Source organism: Perissodus microlepis, chromosome 19 (assembly GCF_051167445.1).
Source record: "Perissodus microlepis isolate ML-2025 ecotype Zambia chromosome 19, ASM5116744v1, whole genome shotgun sequence".
NCBI classification, from domain to species: Eukaryota; Metazoa; Chordata; class Actinopteri; order Cichliformes; family Cichlidae; genus Perissodus; species Perissodus microlepis.
The window spans coordinates 1,800,710-1,817,961 of NC_140479.1; the positions used below are offsets into that span (position 1 = coordinate 1,800,710).

The window sequence follows — 17,252 nt, forward strand, 5'->3', positions numbered from 1 at the left end:
AGACTTCGGACTTTACGTTTCCCAATTTTTGCTTTATTTTGTTATTTACATAATAATGTAAATAACCTAATAATGATCCTTATTGCTGTTTTAGAGGAGCGGTGCTTCAAAGGATAGCTGCAGATTTCTGTCAGAATCTGCAGATTATACAGTACAAATAAAATGTTCACGTTGTCTTCCCAAGAGTTTCGCTGGATGGACAGGAAGCGTTCACCATGTCTTCTCCGGCGCTGATAATTGGCGTCTGTCTTGTGTCAGTGACGTAAAAGACGGATTTAATGCGACGTGACGGTCAAACAGCAGCTTTCTGAAACATCGGATATGTATCGGATTCAGCACCACATATGAAAGTGACCCAGAGCGGATTTGAAAATATCGGATTTGTGCCGTTCACGCTGTCAGACCATGATCGGATATGGGTCGCATAGGGTCAGAAAAATCGGATTTGATGCGCTTTCGCCTGCAGTGTGAACGTAGCCTAATTGATGCCCAATGCCACTAAATTATTGTGTCCTGCATCGTTGTTGAGAAATCCTATAAATCTGTGCATCTAAGCCTTATCCAGTTATTAACACTATTGGAATGAGATCGCGGATACAAGCAGCGGAAATTAGCTTTCTCTGAAGGGTGGATGGGCTCTGCCTTAGTGGTAGGGTGAGTTCAGTCGTTGGGGAGGGGCTCCAAGTGCAGCTGCTACTCCTCTACGTTGAAAGGAGATGGCTAAGGCTGCCCCCAGGTGTTATGGGAGGAGCATGTCATACTGAGAGGAACCCCCATGTGTAGGCCTTAATACGCTGGAGCAATTACATCTGCCTTTTAAACTCTTTGAAAAGAATGAGCTGTGTGCACAGTTTGTGTGTGCGTCCACTAATGGAAAGCTTCTGATTGTGAGGCAGCTTCAGGCTGAGCACGTGTTTGACATGTTTGAGGGAACCAACCAGTGTGTTTTCACTCAGTCTGTTCCAGAAGGTGAATGGTTTTGTCCAGACTGTCGACCCAAACAGAGATCCAACCGCCTCCCATCCCGTCAGCGCTCGTCTATTGACGAGGAGGAGGAAAGAGACTATGATGATGAGGAAGAGGAGGAGGAAGAGTCTGAAGAGGAGGAGGAGGAGGAATCTGAAGAAGAGTCAGAGGAGGAAGAGGAGGAAGAAGTTGTCGTGAAGTAAGTGTTAAAAATAAATCAATAAATGACCTTGTTCTTCAGGAATGAATCGTTCTGGAGCTTTTCTTTTGAATCTCTGCAGCCCTAAGAAGAGGCAGACTCCACTCCCCAAGGGCAAGAGCCAACAGGCCACACCCAAGAACAGCATCACCACGTCAGGGAAAAACACATCAGCCTCCAAGTGAGTGTCTACCATAGATTGACCTCTTAGGTCATGTAGTCCTGATGGCAGTTTTACAATATTCCCTGACCTTACCTTAATTCCATTTTATGTATAGTTGCCTCAAGGCACTTTATATTATAAAGTAAAGACCCTACAATAATACAGAGAAAATACCAACTTCATATGACCCCCTATGAGCAAGCAGTTTGGTGACAGTGGGAAGGAAAAACTTTTAACAGGAAGAAACCTAAGATAATATTACATCTGTGGGATGATTACTGGTAATTTTTTCTCTAATGATAAAAATGTTATTTGTGAAGAAGTTCATGAAGTCATTACTAGTTAACGTTAAAGGGATGGTTGGCTCAACAGAGCTCTGACTGTTTGTCAGCCTGGCTACAGAGCTGAAGAGAAACCTGGGGTTGTTCTTATTTTCTTCAATCAGTGATGAATAGTAAGATGTTCTGGCTTTAAGGAGGGCTTTCTTATAAAGCAGCAAACTAAACTTTAGTGCAGTCACAAGTCCTGATCTAACTTTACTATTTACTTATGCTAACTGTGAAACTTCATTTTGTGTTAATCTAGATGAGTTTGCTGTGTTTCCAGTCCCACTTTACTGACTCTGTCTAATCACAGATCCTCAGGGAAAAAGCCCATAACCCCTCCGGCCTCTGATGGGAAAATTCCAACCCGCTCCAGGAGTCGGACTGGTGCTCATGTGAGCCATGAGAACGTGGAGCCAAACAGTCACATAAGCAAACGCAACACCAAAACTTCACCAGCTCAGAGCGAGTCTCGCAAGAGGTCATTAACAGGTAAGCAACCGGTCAGCAAACAGTAAACACCTGCTGAGGGTGAACTTTAACAACTAACATATAAACATCCACTCAACAATGTCTGCACCAATCAGTAACCAGCCAGGTAACATCAAATAACTCTAACAGACAGGTGAACACTGTGGTCCATGCTCCTGTACTGCACAGAAACCTGCCTGGACCACAGTGTTCACCAGTGGCACCATCCTGATTCTTAGCCAGAAGTATTGGTGCATTTGCTGCTCTGATCTGAGCACACATCAGTCTCTCCCTCTGCTCCTCGTAGAAACCGCCGCTCCTCGTAAACTGTCCAGACCCATCCTGCCTGTCCTTCCCTCGTCACACTCTCCAGGAGCCTCCTCATCGTCCTCTAACCGTCGTTCCTCTGGGAGGAACCAAGGAGTACACGAGCTGTCCGCCTGTGAACAGCTGACAGTGGAGCTAGTCAGACATGAAGACAGCTGGCCCTTCATGAAGCTGGTGTCCAGAACCCAGGTACTGCACCCATGTAGCTGTGTTTTAGTTTTATGTTTAGACCAACAAGAAGTTGATGAAAACGAAGCAGAAATGTTTCTCAGTCCGTATACATCATAATTAAATTTAGTCATCTTAGTAACAGTTAGATACTTACCTCAAACACAACTTGGTAGGAAAAGCAGACGAGTCAGGTTTAGGAATATGAACTATGGTTCAGGATGCAGGTTTAACACTTCAGATGTTGTGGACCACAGCACTGTGCATCCTTTGTTCCTTTGTTTTGTGAGGGAAATGGATGCAGCAATTAAATCATGTGCAAACATAACAGAAATATAGCATACAAAGCAAAAACAGTTTCTAATCACCTGTGTGTTCCTGCTATGACTGTGAGGACTACGTTCTCCATGCTAGAACGTTCCAACACTCATCCTTAGATGTTGTGCGCTGTTTGTTTCAGTCAGGATGATTTCACTATCGTGTTTCTATGCAGGTGTGCTTTGACAGTACGTTTGGGATCATTGTCATGCTGGGAAGTGGAGCAGTTGCCATTTAGACATTTTCCACAGTAGTAATTAAGTTAAGGCTCGGGTCGAGTCTATATTTGATGTCATTGTGTCTGACCAGAAGCGCAGCCTGTAGCATATTTCTTTACCCGTTACATCTCTATACAGGTTCCAGATTACTATGACATCATTAAGAAGCCGATTGCGCTGAACACCATCAGAGAGAAAGTCAACAACTGTGAATACCAGACTGCAGGTGAGCCACGTGTAGATCACTGCGGTCAGAACATGCGTGCTTCTGTGCAGAATGTGAACATGTATGTGACTCTCATTTCTCTCCATTTGGTGTCTGCAGGCGAGTATATCTCAGATGTGGAGCTGATGTTCTCCAACTGTCTTCAGTATAATCCTCGTCACACTAATGAGGCAAAGGCTGGACATCGACTGCAGCGGTTCTTCCACGCTGAGCTGAGCAGACTTGGCCTACTGGAGCACGGCTCTGCCCTGCCCACCAAACGCTCCCGACACTGAAGCAGACGCACTCCTGTCACCTTCACCGCCGTCCAGGGACCGGAAAGAGGAGACAGATGTAGAAGTTGCAGTTGTTTTGTCCCCGAAGGACTGAAAAGGTGTCAAAATATATTAGCAACCTCTGTGCTCCGTTAAGCAAAGGGATAACGGGGGGCAAAGGTCAGCAAACACTTAGAAGAACCATTAATTTAATGTTAAAAAGAGTTAAAGTTCCATTGTTAAAATGAGCTTTTTTCCACTGCTTCTTACATGAAACTGTTCTGGGAGCTCTGCCCTTCTCATGTGTTGTGCGTTTAAAAGCGTCTCTCTCAAAATTAAATACGTTGCAGCTGCTGTGAGTTCATGGGAAAATTGTGAGCTAGGCTTTGTATGACCTGCTGATCAGGGCATTTATTTCTAGTCTATTGGATAGACAGACATGTAGCAGATTGATGGGCACAGACACATTCCTGTGGCGCTGTAACGACAGTAGAGTCCCACCTGATTTCACCTGATGCTTCCTTTAATCCAGAAAAGCAAAAACCACTAAATACTCTGGGACTTGAGGCCCTCAGTGTTTTCTCAGGGATTTGTGATTTCAGTGTAAACTGTTTTGGTACAGCTAGTTTTACTGAAGCGGAGCAGCTGCAGGGATTCGGGGCTCACTCGATGGAAGTCTGTGGCCAGCACTATTACAACATTAAATTGTATTTAAATAGGTTTTCTAGCATGTGAAGTATGACCAGATTGGTTTACAAAGGAACATTTAATAATAGAAAAATAACTGATTAATTCCTCTACATGAAGTTATTTGATGGCATGCACAGCCTGCAGCATGACCCTTGGGGTGACGTGATTGCAGCTTCCATGTACTCAGACTCACTGTGGGGCGTAGAGCTGAGTAACTTTAGCTTGGTTTGAACGGAAATGCTTGATTTTTCATTAGGATACAATCGGAACATCATAAAAACTTTTTGGCTAAATTTCATTTAATGATGACACTGAAACAATAGCCTTGTTTTTATTGGGATGTATAAATTTAAAATACGCAGGTAATATGTACATGTACACCTGTTTATGTTAATTATCAATTCAACCAAACTGTGTTAATTGTGGCTTCCACAGACTTCTGTAATGATCTACTGGGTGAATTTCAAACTGTAACCAATAACATGCAGCTAGTAGTGCAAACCCTTTCATTATATTGCATTGGCAAAGTTATAGATGCAGTTTGAGAGACTATGAAGATGCTTCAACATCTCAGGAACACCTTCCCCCAGCTTAGCATTGAGACTCAAAGGATTCCTTTAAAGCTCCATTCAGACGGGATTCAGTTTAAAGGCGTGGATCTGAGTCTGTCGTGCATTGAGCTACTTGATAACAATTCTCCTTGTTAATCTGACAAAACACAAAAGTCTGATCAGATCTGATCACTAAAGAAGCGCACGATTTGAGCTGGTCCTTCAAGCTGCAGCTGCCTCTGTGGATTTGTAGTTTTTTGTTTGTTTTTTGACTACTGAGTTTTTCTACATTAGTTTGTTTGGTTTTGTCAGCATTGTCAATTACATGCTCTGATGATGATGATGATGTCTGCGTTGAAGGATGGAGGTCAGCAGTAGACACTACACTGGAGCTGCTGCAGCCTCACTCCTCCCCTCCCCATCTGCTGTGTATTTATTTAGCCTCAGTATTGTCTTTATTTATGACTGCTAGCCTCCCTCTTCCTCCTGAAGCTTTCATCTGTTTGTTGTTCTAATGTAAAAATAAATTGACTTTTTATAAGCAACTACATCCAGTCACATGATCTTTCATCTTGAAAGTTGCTTTTGTGAATCTGTTTTCTTACATTATATATTCTTTTTTTTCGTACATTATAATCTGAGGCGATAACTGAAATATTCACCGGTCTTTGTTACTATCAAAATTAATCAGGATCTAAAAAAAATGAAAGCCATCATGTAAAGTCCACATTTGAGCGCACAAAAACAGTTTGCAGACTAGTTGGGCAAAGAAGCCTCTGCCACCTATCTCGACCAGGTTCACCTGTGTCTGCCAGCCTTTATCACCACAGTCCTGCACCATGGCTCCTCGCACCCCTCTTCTGATGACCAACTACACAATGATGATCTTTTTCCCTCTGTGGAGAGCAAAACTACTGGTCTTATGGTAGTGTGGATAACATCTGGAACCTGGGGCCTCCTCTTCAGGTCTGCTCTTGGTTTCCATTCTTAGGCTGACTGAAGTAGACTTCAGCTGGTTTTACTGGATACTGCTGGCTTTGCTCCCTCTGCCATAAAGGTTATTGCAGGTGTAGTCTTAGCTGTAAATGGACTTTCCCTGAGCCAGTACGCTGTCCCAATGAGATATGATGAGAGATGACAACCCCAACCCCCGTCCCAAAGAAAATATGTAGACTAATAAAAAATTAGTAGTTTGAGTAATGAAAATAATTTTAACATCTGGATTTTGTGTGTGTGTAGACCTGATCCAACTTCAACCTTGGCAGAATGGTGGTTGTGTGTGTGAGAGAATGTGAGACTGGCTGCAGGAAAAGATTTTTTTAAAGTGTCTCCAGCCTATTATTATACATGATTCTGAAAGAGAGAGATCCTATTAACTTTAAGCGCCTTGAGACGACCTTTGTTGTGATTTGGGGCTATATAAATAAAATTGAATCGAATTTGTGAGCCGGCTCCCTGCCTTCCTGTATTGGGGTGCCTCGTTGAAGATCCACACTGGTCACATCAGTCTCACAGATATATGAGGAGAATTACACACACACACACACACACACACACACACACACACACACACACATATATCTATATCATCTATATATATATCTATATAGATATATATATATCTATATCTATATATATATATATAGATATATCTATCTATATCTACATATAGATATATCTATATATATATATCTATATAGATATATCTATATATATATAGATATATATATATATAGATATATCTATATATATATAGATATATATATATATAGATATAGATATATATATATAGATATATATATATAGATATATCTATATGTAGATATAGATAGATATATCTATATGTAGATGTAGATATAGATAGATATATAGATATAGATGTAGATATAGATAGATATATAGATATATATATAGATATATATAGATATAGATATATATAGATATATCTAGATATAGATATATAGATCTATATAAATAAAGCGTTTTTCTACAACTTCATAAAGATAGCTGTATATATATATCTATATATATATATATATAGATCTATAGATATATATAGATATATATATATATATATATATCTATAGATCTATATATATATATATATATATATATAGATCTATATATAGATCTATATATATATATATATATATAGATAGATCTATATATAGATCTATATATATAGATAGATATAGATCTATATATAGATCTATATATATATATATATATATATATAGATCTATATATATATATATATATATATAGATAGATATAGATCTATATATCTATAGATCTATATATAGATCTATATATCTATAGATCTATATATAGATCTATATATATATATATATATAGATCTATAGATCTATAGATATATATACAGCTATCTTTATGAAGTTGTAGAAAAACGCTTTATTTCGCCAAGACAGTGAGTTTCTCGCTATTACATGCATTTGAATGGAGTTCTCGCTAAAACTAAGTTGATCTTGTAAAAGTTTACAGTGAAGAAAGAAGTAAACGAAGCTCTTTAAACATTGAATGCGCCTCCACAGCGCTTCCTGGTGAGTCTTACGGAGTGACATCGGTCAAGAACCGCCTCTCTTCCTCTTCCACTCCCTTCCAGACTCCCCCCTCCTTTCCTTCTTCTTTGGTCAGCCGGCCACATTCCCCGCTACCTTTCACCCACGAGAAATACCGTTCTGACAGCAAAGCAGTCCGGACAAACCCCGGGACAACATGGTAAGAACCAGCCGAAACGGTCCCGTGTGCTGGGCCGAGGTTCGGAGGAAGCTCTTTGTTTGCGGTGCGGATCCGTGACACGCCGTTATTTGCGTCTTGGCGTGTAGCATGATGTTAGCTAGCATGGCTGCCGCTCCCGTTAATTAGCCGCTCTCTCAGCAGATTATTCGGTGTCTACGTGGTCGAGCCACCTCCGACATCAGGATTTAGTCTACTGACGTCGGTACATTGTCTTTTTTTTAGTTTGTTTTCAAAGATTTTGATCCAATTTAACGGCCCGTATTGTGAGTTGGGCCAGGCCGGACCAGACTGGGCCGTGCCTAGCCGCAGGCCGTGTGGCCCGGGGCGGCCATCTTATTCCAGTTGATGTCCTGGTGCGGTGACGGGCCTGAATCCTGCGGGTCCGTGTGAACGAGGTTCGGACCGGATCCGGCCGGCTGGACCCGCTAGATTAAGGTGAATGGGGTCCGGAAGGCCCGACCGAGTCCGAGTGAATGAGACGGACGGTGACTGTGCAGTCTGTATGGAGGCCTGTAGGCTAAGCTGTGGTGCACCAGTCAAACCAGCCGGGGACTTCATGTCACTTCTGATTGTTTTAAAGAGAGCAGTCCTGATTCTCTTTGCTTTATTCTGAATTTATTAATGCATCCGGCGGTTTTCTTCATTGTGATTATTGCAGCAACTAACTTTGTTTAATCTGACTAATATGGATCAGTTGTTTGTGTATGCGCATCTATGTGTTTCTATACCGCGAATATTTTTCATATGAAATGGAAACTCATTCAGTATTTGTGGATGCCGTTCCTGTAGGTGCTTTCCTAAGTTGGAAAAGCATCATCATATTGCCTATTGCATTTTATCGTTTTCACTTATCACCTCTCGGTCTTCAGAATCCAAAGTCCAAACCAGAGATTTACTCCCTTGTTTTTATCATCAGTGACTTTGGGTGGAGCTGTCATGCCAGCTGTGGTCATCACCGTCTTCCACTTGTAGTGTTTCCTCAGGTTGTGGGTATCATCCTCCTTTAACATAGAAAGATACACTTAAACATTTGTAAACGTGTGTGTGTGTATGGGGGCGCGGTCAGTGCTGCATAGTATAACAAATAAAAAGTATTTACATATTTGTCAAAAATGTATCGATCCAGTGATGCCAAATAGTGATATTTTCTTATATGAAATGCAAATATAAATCAAACTCGTTTTGTATGAGCAAACATCAGTTGCTCTTGCAGTCCACCAGATGGCGCAATTGAGGAGTTTTTTTCCCCTTAGCGAGCCCGGCAGAGGTGATGACCACATGTGGGATAACGGAGGCAGAGATAGAAATGAGGAAGGTGTCATTTGTGTTTAAATCAAATTTCTGGACATTTTTTTTAATGAAATGGAAGTGATACATGGGGTCTGCAAGGAGTGTCGTATGAAAATATAGAAATTCTACGAACATCAGGACTCATCTCACACCCAGGGATGGCTTTGCCTTCCTGTGTTAATGTTAACTCTGAATCAGCTCAACTGAAAAATGATCCAAGCCAAGTGCTGGTTGGCTACCTCCCAATTCAGAGCAAGCCAAGAAAATAACACTCTATCTGCAAAGACCTGTGTCTGTACAGCATTGTGGAAAATGCTCCAAACACTGGAACCCAGGTATGGGATACCATCGCAACGTGGATTCTCTACAGAAAGAGAAGAGGCCGTAGGCCGTTCCCGAGCCAGTAGGCGATAAAGCTCAGGAGGAATCTGACATCACTGAGCAGGATGACAGACCGACACCCTGTCATACCAGCCAGGATGAGGAAGCCATGTGGGCTAACAGACTGGCTTTGTCACACTTATGATGATGTTGGAGCACCTCCAAAATTATTATCTGCCACAGCTGCAGAGGAGGAAAAAAGATCTCAGGAGGGCTACACCACTGGCACTAAACTGGTGGAAATCCCATGAGCAAGTCTGTCCTCTCCCGGCCATGCTGGGGGAAAAAACTCCTTTGTATCCCAGGTGCTAGTGTTTTAATAAAAGTCTTCTCGATGGCTGGAGACATCGTCACACTTTGACCTCACAGCATGTTGATCAGCTCCTCTTTAAGAGTCACAATGTTGACTTTCCTAAGAATACTAACTTACTGTCATTGGAGGCCGACCCGTGACTGCTGCTCTCAGATACTGCTGGGCTTGTCTGTTTTCTCGCTGTGTGCTAGAGAATTTAAATACATGGTGTCAGCAGTATTAAGCTTTATGTCACATAATATAAAATGTTATCAAATTTGGACCAGTATTATTGGAGACTATATTACAAACAGTTGTATACCGAGGCTCCTCATTCTTTTTTGACATTTTGCAACAAATGAAGAGCTTCACTGAGTTACTGCCTCTTCTTTGCAGGCATCAGGTGTGACAGTGAACGATGAAGTCATCAGGGTGTTCAATGACATGAAGGTCAGGAAGTCTTCAACCCAGGATGAGGTGAAGAAGAGGAAGAAGGCGGTGTTGTTCTGTCTGAGTGACGACAAGAAGACAATCATCGTGGAAGAGGGAAAGCAGATCCTGGTGGGGGACATAGGCGACACAGTGGAAGACCCCTACGCCAGCTTTGTCAAACTCCTCCCACCCAATGATTGTAGATACGCTCTGTATGATGCCACCTACGAGACCAAGGAGTCCAAGAAGGAGGACCTGGTTTTCCTCTTCTGGTACTGTATTATTTGGGAGTAGTCAGGATTATGAGATCAGTCTGAATCTGGGCTGAAGTAGATGGGATGGATGCAAGACTTTGAATACATAATCTTTCTCTGTGACAGTATATACATATGCTATAAATAATTTTCTTTACAAAGTTGATTTGCTGTAGTTTCCTGTCTGACAGTTTAACCAAAAGGCATTTCCAGTGGAAACTGGCCGACATATCCTCAGCATAACCATGTATGATATCCACAAAACTTAAAAAGAGCTTATACACACACAATACGGTAACATTATGTTGAAGCACAGCACGTATCACTCCGCGAGGCTCCGCCTACGATAGCCGTAATGCTCCGACAAGCCATCAAGCGGTGCGGCTTCGTAGCTTAGCAAAGTCGTACTGAAACATCTGACAGATTTTCGAGCGCCGTGTACATAAACTCGTTTCGAGGTCAGTAAACACAACCAGGATTCATACATCAGGCTCACGGGATTATAAGGGGCTCTGTCGACTTTCAGAAGAATCAAAGGATTGATTTTAAGTGTGCCGTATTTTCCAAACAACACGGTAATAACGACGGCCCGCTAGCATGCGCTACCAAAAATAGTGCTTTGTTGTGTATCTGACGGTAAAGCTAAACCAGTTCCACCACTGAAGCTGCAGCATTTTTACAAACCAGTTCAGGTTCATCTGTTTCATTCAACGATCCGCTTTCTCCCTTCTCATTCTCCGTCGCCGCCATGCTTTTTCGGCCATGTGCGTATGAAAACAAAGGCACTGCGCATGCGCGTTTTAACCATATTCTATCGCGATATTTCATTTTCTTATCGTTGCCCAACATTATACCAGTGTTACAGAGAACGGTATGATATAGCCCAGCCCTAGTCCTAAGCCTGAGCTTTTGGCTCGCAGGTCTTGCTTTTTCCATAAGCTGATCTCATTATTTGAACCTTTGTCAGGGTTTAATGTGAACATCCACCATGACATCATGTGACTCTGTTTTTCTTCCTCCTCAGGGCTCCAGAGAGCGCTCCACTGAAGAGCAAGATGATTTATGCCAGCTCTAAAGATGCCATTAAAAAGAAGTTTACAGGTAAGTGTTCAGATCTGCATATACACCACTCTGTTATTTGTTTGGGCCATCATCGAGCCTCTTTATTGATGATGTTGCTTATTTTTAGGTAGAAGCACGAGTCGGAAGTTCACACGTCTGACACACCTGTGGTTATGACATTCACTGCTTAAAAATTTCATGGTCCAAAGTTTGAACATATGATTCCTGTGAAATAGCTTTTAAAGGGGTGGGGGGCTTGGGCTGAGACCCAGCCTATTCATTTATGTCCTCTGTAATGCAATTTTACTGTATTTATACAGCGTCAAATCACAACAACAGTCGCCTCAAGGTGCTTTATACTGTAAGGTAGACCCTACAATTAGGGCTGGGCGATATGGCCTACAATTCATATCGCGATATAATTTGAAGCATGTGCTGTAACGATATATATCACGATATATTCTTTTCTTCTGTATAACGTATTTCCCACACTATAAGGACTTAAAATCCTTTAATTTTCTCAAAAATCGAGAGTGTGCCTTATGTATGAATTCTGGTTGTGCTTACTGATCTCGAACTGATTTTGGCTGCAGAAATCTGTTAAAAAATGTTTTAGTACAGCTTTGGTAAGCCGCACTGCTTGATGGATTGTCAGAGCATTACGGCTGCCGTAGTGAGGAGCTTCACGGAGTAATCTGGGTCCAAAACTCCATCCTGTTCAGGTCCCAAAGTCAAACGAACACTGAGAGTTAAAAACGGTCTAAATTATTTAATCTTTAATAAAATGATCAGTGTTGCTGCTTTACCAGGTGTAACAATTAAGTTTTACATCCAGGCATCCATGAAAACAGAAGTTATTAAATTTAACGGAGTTAGAAGTTAACTAAACAGCAGTGACGTTTGCAGGGTTACTGAAGTTGGACTACCTGGTATATAATGTTGTGCTACGTGATTGCTAGCGACACAGCTATGTTAGCATAACATTAGCACAGTGAAGCTGGAGGATGAACGCCAACTTTTTTTCCACTCGATAAAAGTTAACGTGAGGGATTCTGGTGGTCAGGGACAAATGCAATCGCATAGCAGGATGCTGTACACGGGCCAAACTTCAGTCAGGAGAACAACTGAGATTATTCATCCACAACACGAGGTTAGTCATTAATATACTGCAACAACATGGGAACAGAGCAGCTGCCAGAGAATTCAACATTAATGAATCAATGTTACGGAAGTGGAGGAAGCGCAGTTTTTGGCTTTCCCCATATTTCAAACGTGCTTCATCTCTTTGCTATGACTCTCGGCATAATTTGCAGATGATAATGGTTTTAGCCGCTGCGATGCTTTCGACCAAAACAGGCGCAGCTTGATGACATCATCAACATGCGCTATCGCCATAGAGCGGTATAGTCAAAATCTCTATCGTTGGCCAAATTTATATCGTTTCTATCGTATATATCGTTTATATCGCCCACCCCTACCTACAATAATACATACAGAGAAAAACCCAACAATCATATGACCCCCTATGAGCAAGCACTTTGGCGACAGTGGGAAGGAAAAACTCCATTTTAACAGGAAGAAACCTCCAGCAGAACCAGGCTCCTGTGTGAATGTCATCTTGGTTTTTACACAAAGTGCAGGGAAAAAAACACAATTTTTTTTGAAAGCCTAAACATAAGTAATAGAATAAAAAGTTAAAAATACACTAAAACCCACTCAGAGTATGGAAAACAATGATGAGGACAGCTACTGTTTTTTTGTTAGGATTATTTGTGATTGGCTGAGTGGGTCCAGGTTATATTTGTTGGGTTCAGGTGTTGTGTTAAGAAACCTGTACGAAAGAGCAGACGTGGCGATTTTAGTCAAGTCAGAACAAGTGACTGATTTAAAAATAATAGGGCTAGATTTACAGTAAAAGTAATGCATGGAACAGACAAACTCATAGTAACCAAATAAACATGATAAATACATGAAATAACTCACACAGTAATAAAAAGACCTTCAGGGTTAGGGTGGTTCACTCCTGCCAGCTTCAACATGTATTAAAGCACCGCCAACGCAATGCTACTGTCAGTGTTGGGTAGCGTTACTTTTCAAACTAACTTGTTCCATGATTATTGGCATTAAAAAGGAAATTTATTACAGTGTTACCTTCTGAGAAAACAGAAGGACAGGACACATTACAGTAGTTTTTGCCATAGAGGGAGATGGGATTATTGTAGGGTTATTTTTCTGACCCCTTTCCAGAAGAGTTATAACCTGTTACAGCTGCAAAGGGTGCACATTAAACCCGAGGGATTAAGAATGAGATATCATTGAGAATAGGGCTGTGCGATATGACCAAAATCTCATATCCCGATATAAGACATCTATCGTCCGATAACGATATAAATCACAAACATGTAACATTTTCTGTAAATTCTGTGAATCTCAGGCAGCTCGACTTGCGTGAAGTGTTTCCAGCTGTGCGTCATGTAGCTGGAGTCGAGTGTTTTAACCGATGCATTGAAGGATGCATTTTTAGACATAAGTTGTAACGGCCGCCGTTTTCTTTGTATTTATTACACGGCGTGCTGCGGGGAACAGCCTGTTCTAACGTTTGAGTCTAAGGTTTATTTTTTAGCACCTGACGGCTCTTTTTTTTTTGCTTCTCACCCGTAAACACTCTGCATACTCTTTCGAGTGATTCAGTTTATTTTGGAAAGTCTCAACAGGATCTTGAGCTTTATTGTGAAAGGTTTATGTGGAAAATAAACAAGTGGAGACGTGATGGTTTTACCGTCGTTGTTGCTAACGACAACGCATAAAAACAGGCGCTTGTCCGTCTGTAGTGTGGTTATATTCAATATAAGAGAAAGAGAGAACTTAATATAGCCACTACAGTGACCATCAAAACGGTGATAAAATATTGCAGTAAACCGTTTGTTTTGCGACACCACGAAACAAACGATAGCATAAAATGAAACAGATGTTTTTATATCGTCATCCGATATATATCGTTATATCGAACAGCCCTACTTGAGAAGGGAAGCACTTTCAGCTATAAGTGTATATTTGGGAACTGCCAAATAGATTTTTCTGTTTTTAGAGCTGCTGCTCATTCATCTCAGTTCAGTTTAATTTTTATAGAATCAAATGACAACAGCAGTCATCTCAAGGAGCTTTATTTTGGGAGGTAAAGAGCCTTCAATAGAGAGAATGACCACTGCCACCGTGAGACGATCCATAGGTTAGTGAGGTTGACGTGGACCTAACTGAGAAACCAAGGAGCACTGCACGTGCCCAGTCAACAACTTGTCAATCACAAGTCTCCTTTCTGACTAATTGGACCGTAATTTACAAAATTACACATTGCTCGCACTGTGATTAGCGAGTGAAACCAGGAACACAGGAGGAAAATGTTTGCTGAGGTTACACAGCGAGCGGTTGTTTCCTCATAGACTGCAACCACACGAGTACCCATTAGCTGGTTTGTTCTTCTGTGGAAACCCCATAATGCTTCTGGAAAGTTCTTTTGGTTGTTATGCAGTGTTGGTCAAGTTACTTGAAAAAAGTAATCAGTAACTAATTACCGATTACTTCCCCAAAAAAGTAATCCCGTTACTTTACTGATTACTTATTTTCAAAAGTAATTAATTACTTAGTTACTTTTTAAAACACGATTTACAACCTGAATAGGGGATAAAGCGATAGGTCTGTCAGCCCAATTCTACTTTTTCTGCATAATCCATCATACAAAATGTAATCAAATGGAAAAGTCTCTTTTTCAAACTTGTTTTATCAGTTTTAATCTTTTAACTTTATGCATCAAGCAAAAATTTAATTATCTGCAACATTCTCTGACTGGAAGAAGTTTATTTAACATTTAAACCTATTTTCTGCACATTCCAGCACATAAAATAAAATATGTTTTGTGTTTACACTCAGTCTTTCAAATAGATGCAAGTAAAACAGCAGAAAATAAATAAAGTCACAGACTAGCGGTCCTGTTGCTCTATTTTCACCTGTAAAGCAGGAGCAGGGTAGGCGGAGGTTTACCCTGGTGCAGGTGAGCCGCAGCGGTCAGTGGAAGAATCCGCGAGTTTCTCTGTGAGTTTCCCATTACGTGGTAGCTACTCGGTGCTTGCTTGCAAGTTTAGGGTTTTTTTCACTGTAAAAAGAAGTTTTCTTCCCACGCACAACGGACACTAATGTTTTTGTCACTTTTTATGGAATCAAACTCAAAGTAAGGTCAGTACTTCCACGCTTTAAACGCTGCACGCTCATACTCTCTCCTGCACTCGATATGTTATCCACTGTTGATCTGCTGTTGTCACGAATGTCGCACTCGCTTACGTCACTGTCATGAGACATTCTCGCAAAAAAAAAATCACGGTTTTAGTAACGCAGCGTTCCTACGGGAAAGTAACGGTAATCTAATTACTGTTTTTGCAATAGTAATCCCTAAGAGATCCCTAAGAGATGGGCAGTAACGCGTTACTGCCCATCTCTGTTGTTATGTACATACATCTCCCATTGCTTTCTTCTCTGTGTCACAAAGGAAACAATTCCAACAATTTTAATGCTGTTTGACGACATCAGCTGGTTTGTGTTAAGATGCATTTCATGAAATAGAAAATTACATGGAAGGGATAAGGAAGTGGCCTGATACTGTTTCTCCTGGATGAGTCATCTTTAAAGAAAAAGTCATTTAATATTATATTAAATGGAATTTCTTCATGAACATTATGAAGTGTTTGTACATTGTGCTGAGTGGGTGTGTCTCCACAGGTATCAAACACGAGTGGCAGGCAAACGGGCTGGATGACATCCAGGACTTTCGCACACTGGCTGAGAAGCTGGGCGGGAACACGGTGGTGTCTCTGGAGGGCAAGCAGCTGTGATGTCTCGGCGACAAACTGAGCAGAGTCAAGCCAACCGCCGTGCCATCCAGACTGAAGCACCTGACCCCACCTGAACACCACTGCTTCACCCAGCAGCTTGCTCTGTCTGTATCAATGTCCTGAAGGAGTTAGCATCTTTAGGCCTCTTTGTTTTCTTTTGGTTTTTGTTCTTTTTACTTTCCCTCCCCTGACATTAAGAAGATCTCATTAACATAATGATATGCAAACACTTCCCAGTTTGTTGCCACATGACTTCTGTTCACCTTTCAGAAACAAACAAGAGATGACACTACCAAACCACAGGAAAGGCTGTCTCTCTCACACAGCCACTTTTGCCAAAAAGTGAAAGACGCAGCCACGTGTGTTGAAAGCGAGGGTTGCGCCTCCAACAGCACACAGGTCACACTCACCATGCTTTTTTGACTTTATTTATTATTATAAAGTGTTTTTTCTCTCTCTCCAGTATGTTTCAGCCAGACAGACACTGTTAGACTATGCATTCAGAAAAGATTACCCAGCACTTTCTGTTGAAACACTACAGGTTAAGACAGCAAAGATCTGCATTAAATTCTCTGTATTTATGTCTCCAAGATAATTTGTTTACCTCAGCTTTCATTTCTGTTGGACTCACTACTTTCTAGTTTTGGTCATCGCCTTACTTTCAGTTTGAATGTAACTGTCACACCAGAGTTAGAGTGCACTTTTATTTTGTAAAGAAACACTAAAGGATGCAGATTTGACCCCAGCAGTGAGAGACTACCCCACAACAACACGACATTTGGAGCCTTAAAGTGGAACGTTGTTTCTGAGATCAAAGGAAGCCACTTTGCAATAAAAGCCTGTGGCAGAACTGATGCCTCCGTGCCTCGTCTCTGTTAATCATGGGGTGAAACTAGGGGAGAAATGTAGAAACTAGTGAAATCGACATCGCTGACATGGAACACAAACGTGTTCTAATGCCCTCATTAGACAAGCAAAATGTCTAAAGAACGTTTTTTGGATGCACTACTACTTACCCATAAGT

The 17,252-nt window shown here is 41.3% G+C and overlaps 2 protein-coding genes across 5 annotated transcripts in view; both read left to right on the forward strand.

The window, feature by feature from the left end:
• Positions 1-5,424, forward strand: part of baz1a (bromodomain adjacent to zinc finger domain, 1A) — a 40,658-nt gene extending 35,234 nt beyond the window's left edge. For all 4 annotated transcript variants that reach the window (XM_084914353.1, XM_084914351.1, XM_084914349.1 and 1 more), the window contains 6 exons: positions 957-1,165; positions 1,248-1,346; positions 1,965-2,143; positions 2,430-2,638; positions 3,292-3,379; positions 3,479-5,424. In XM_084914353.1, coding sequence (XP_084770479.1) covers positions 957-1,165; positions 1,248-1,346; positions 1,965-2,143; positions 2,430-2,638; positions 3,292-3,379; positions 3,479-3,654 — 960 coding nt within the window. In that variant the 3' untranslated portion in view covers positions 3,655-5,424. The remainder of the gene's footprint in view (positions 1-956; positions 1,166-1,247; positions 1,347-1,964; positions 2,144-2,429; positions 2,639-3,291; positions 3,380-3,478) is intronic.
• Positions 5,425-7,497: 2,073 nt separating this feature from the next.
• cfl2 (cofilin 2 (muscle)) lies at positions 7,498-17,082 on the forward strand. Its single transcript, XM_084914775.1, has 4 exons — positions 7,498-7,613; positions 9,994-10,301; positions 11,308-11,384; positions 16,116-17,082. Exons 1-4 carry the CDS (start codon positions 7,611-7,613, stop codon positions 16,226-16,228), a joined length of 501 nt encoding a protein of 166 aa, XP_084770901.1. The 5' UTR covers positions 7,498-7,610; the 3' UTR covers positions 16,229-17,082.
• The last annotated feature ends 170 nt before the right edge of the window (positions 17,083-17,252 follow it).

Excerpts from the sequence above, each read along its gene's own strand:
- cfl2 (XM_084914775.1), top strand. Across the intron at positions 10,302-11,307 it reads GACCTGGTTTTCCTCTTCTG|GGCTCCAGAGAGCGCTCCAC; the intron begins GTACTGTATTAT and ends CTTCCTCCTCAG. Across the intron at positions 11,385-16,115 it reads CATTAAAAAGAAGTTTACAG|GTATCAAACACGAGTGGCAG; the intron begins GTAAGTGTTCAG and ends GTGTCTCCACAG.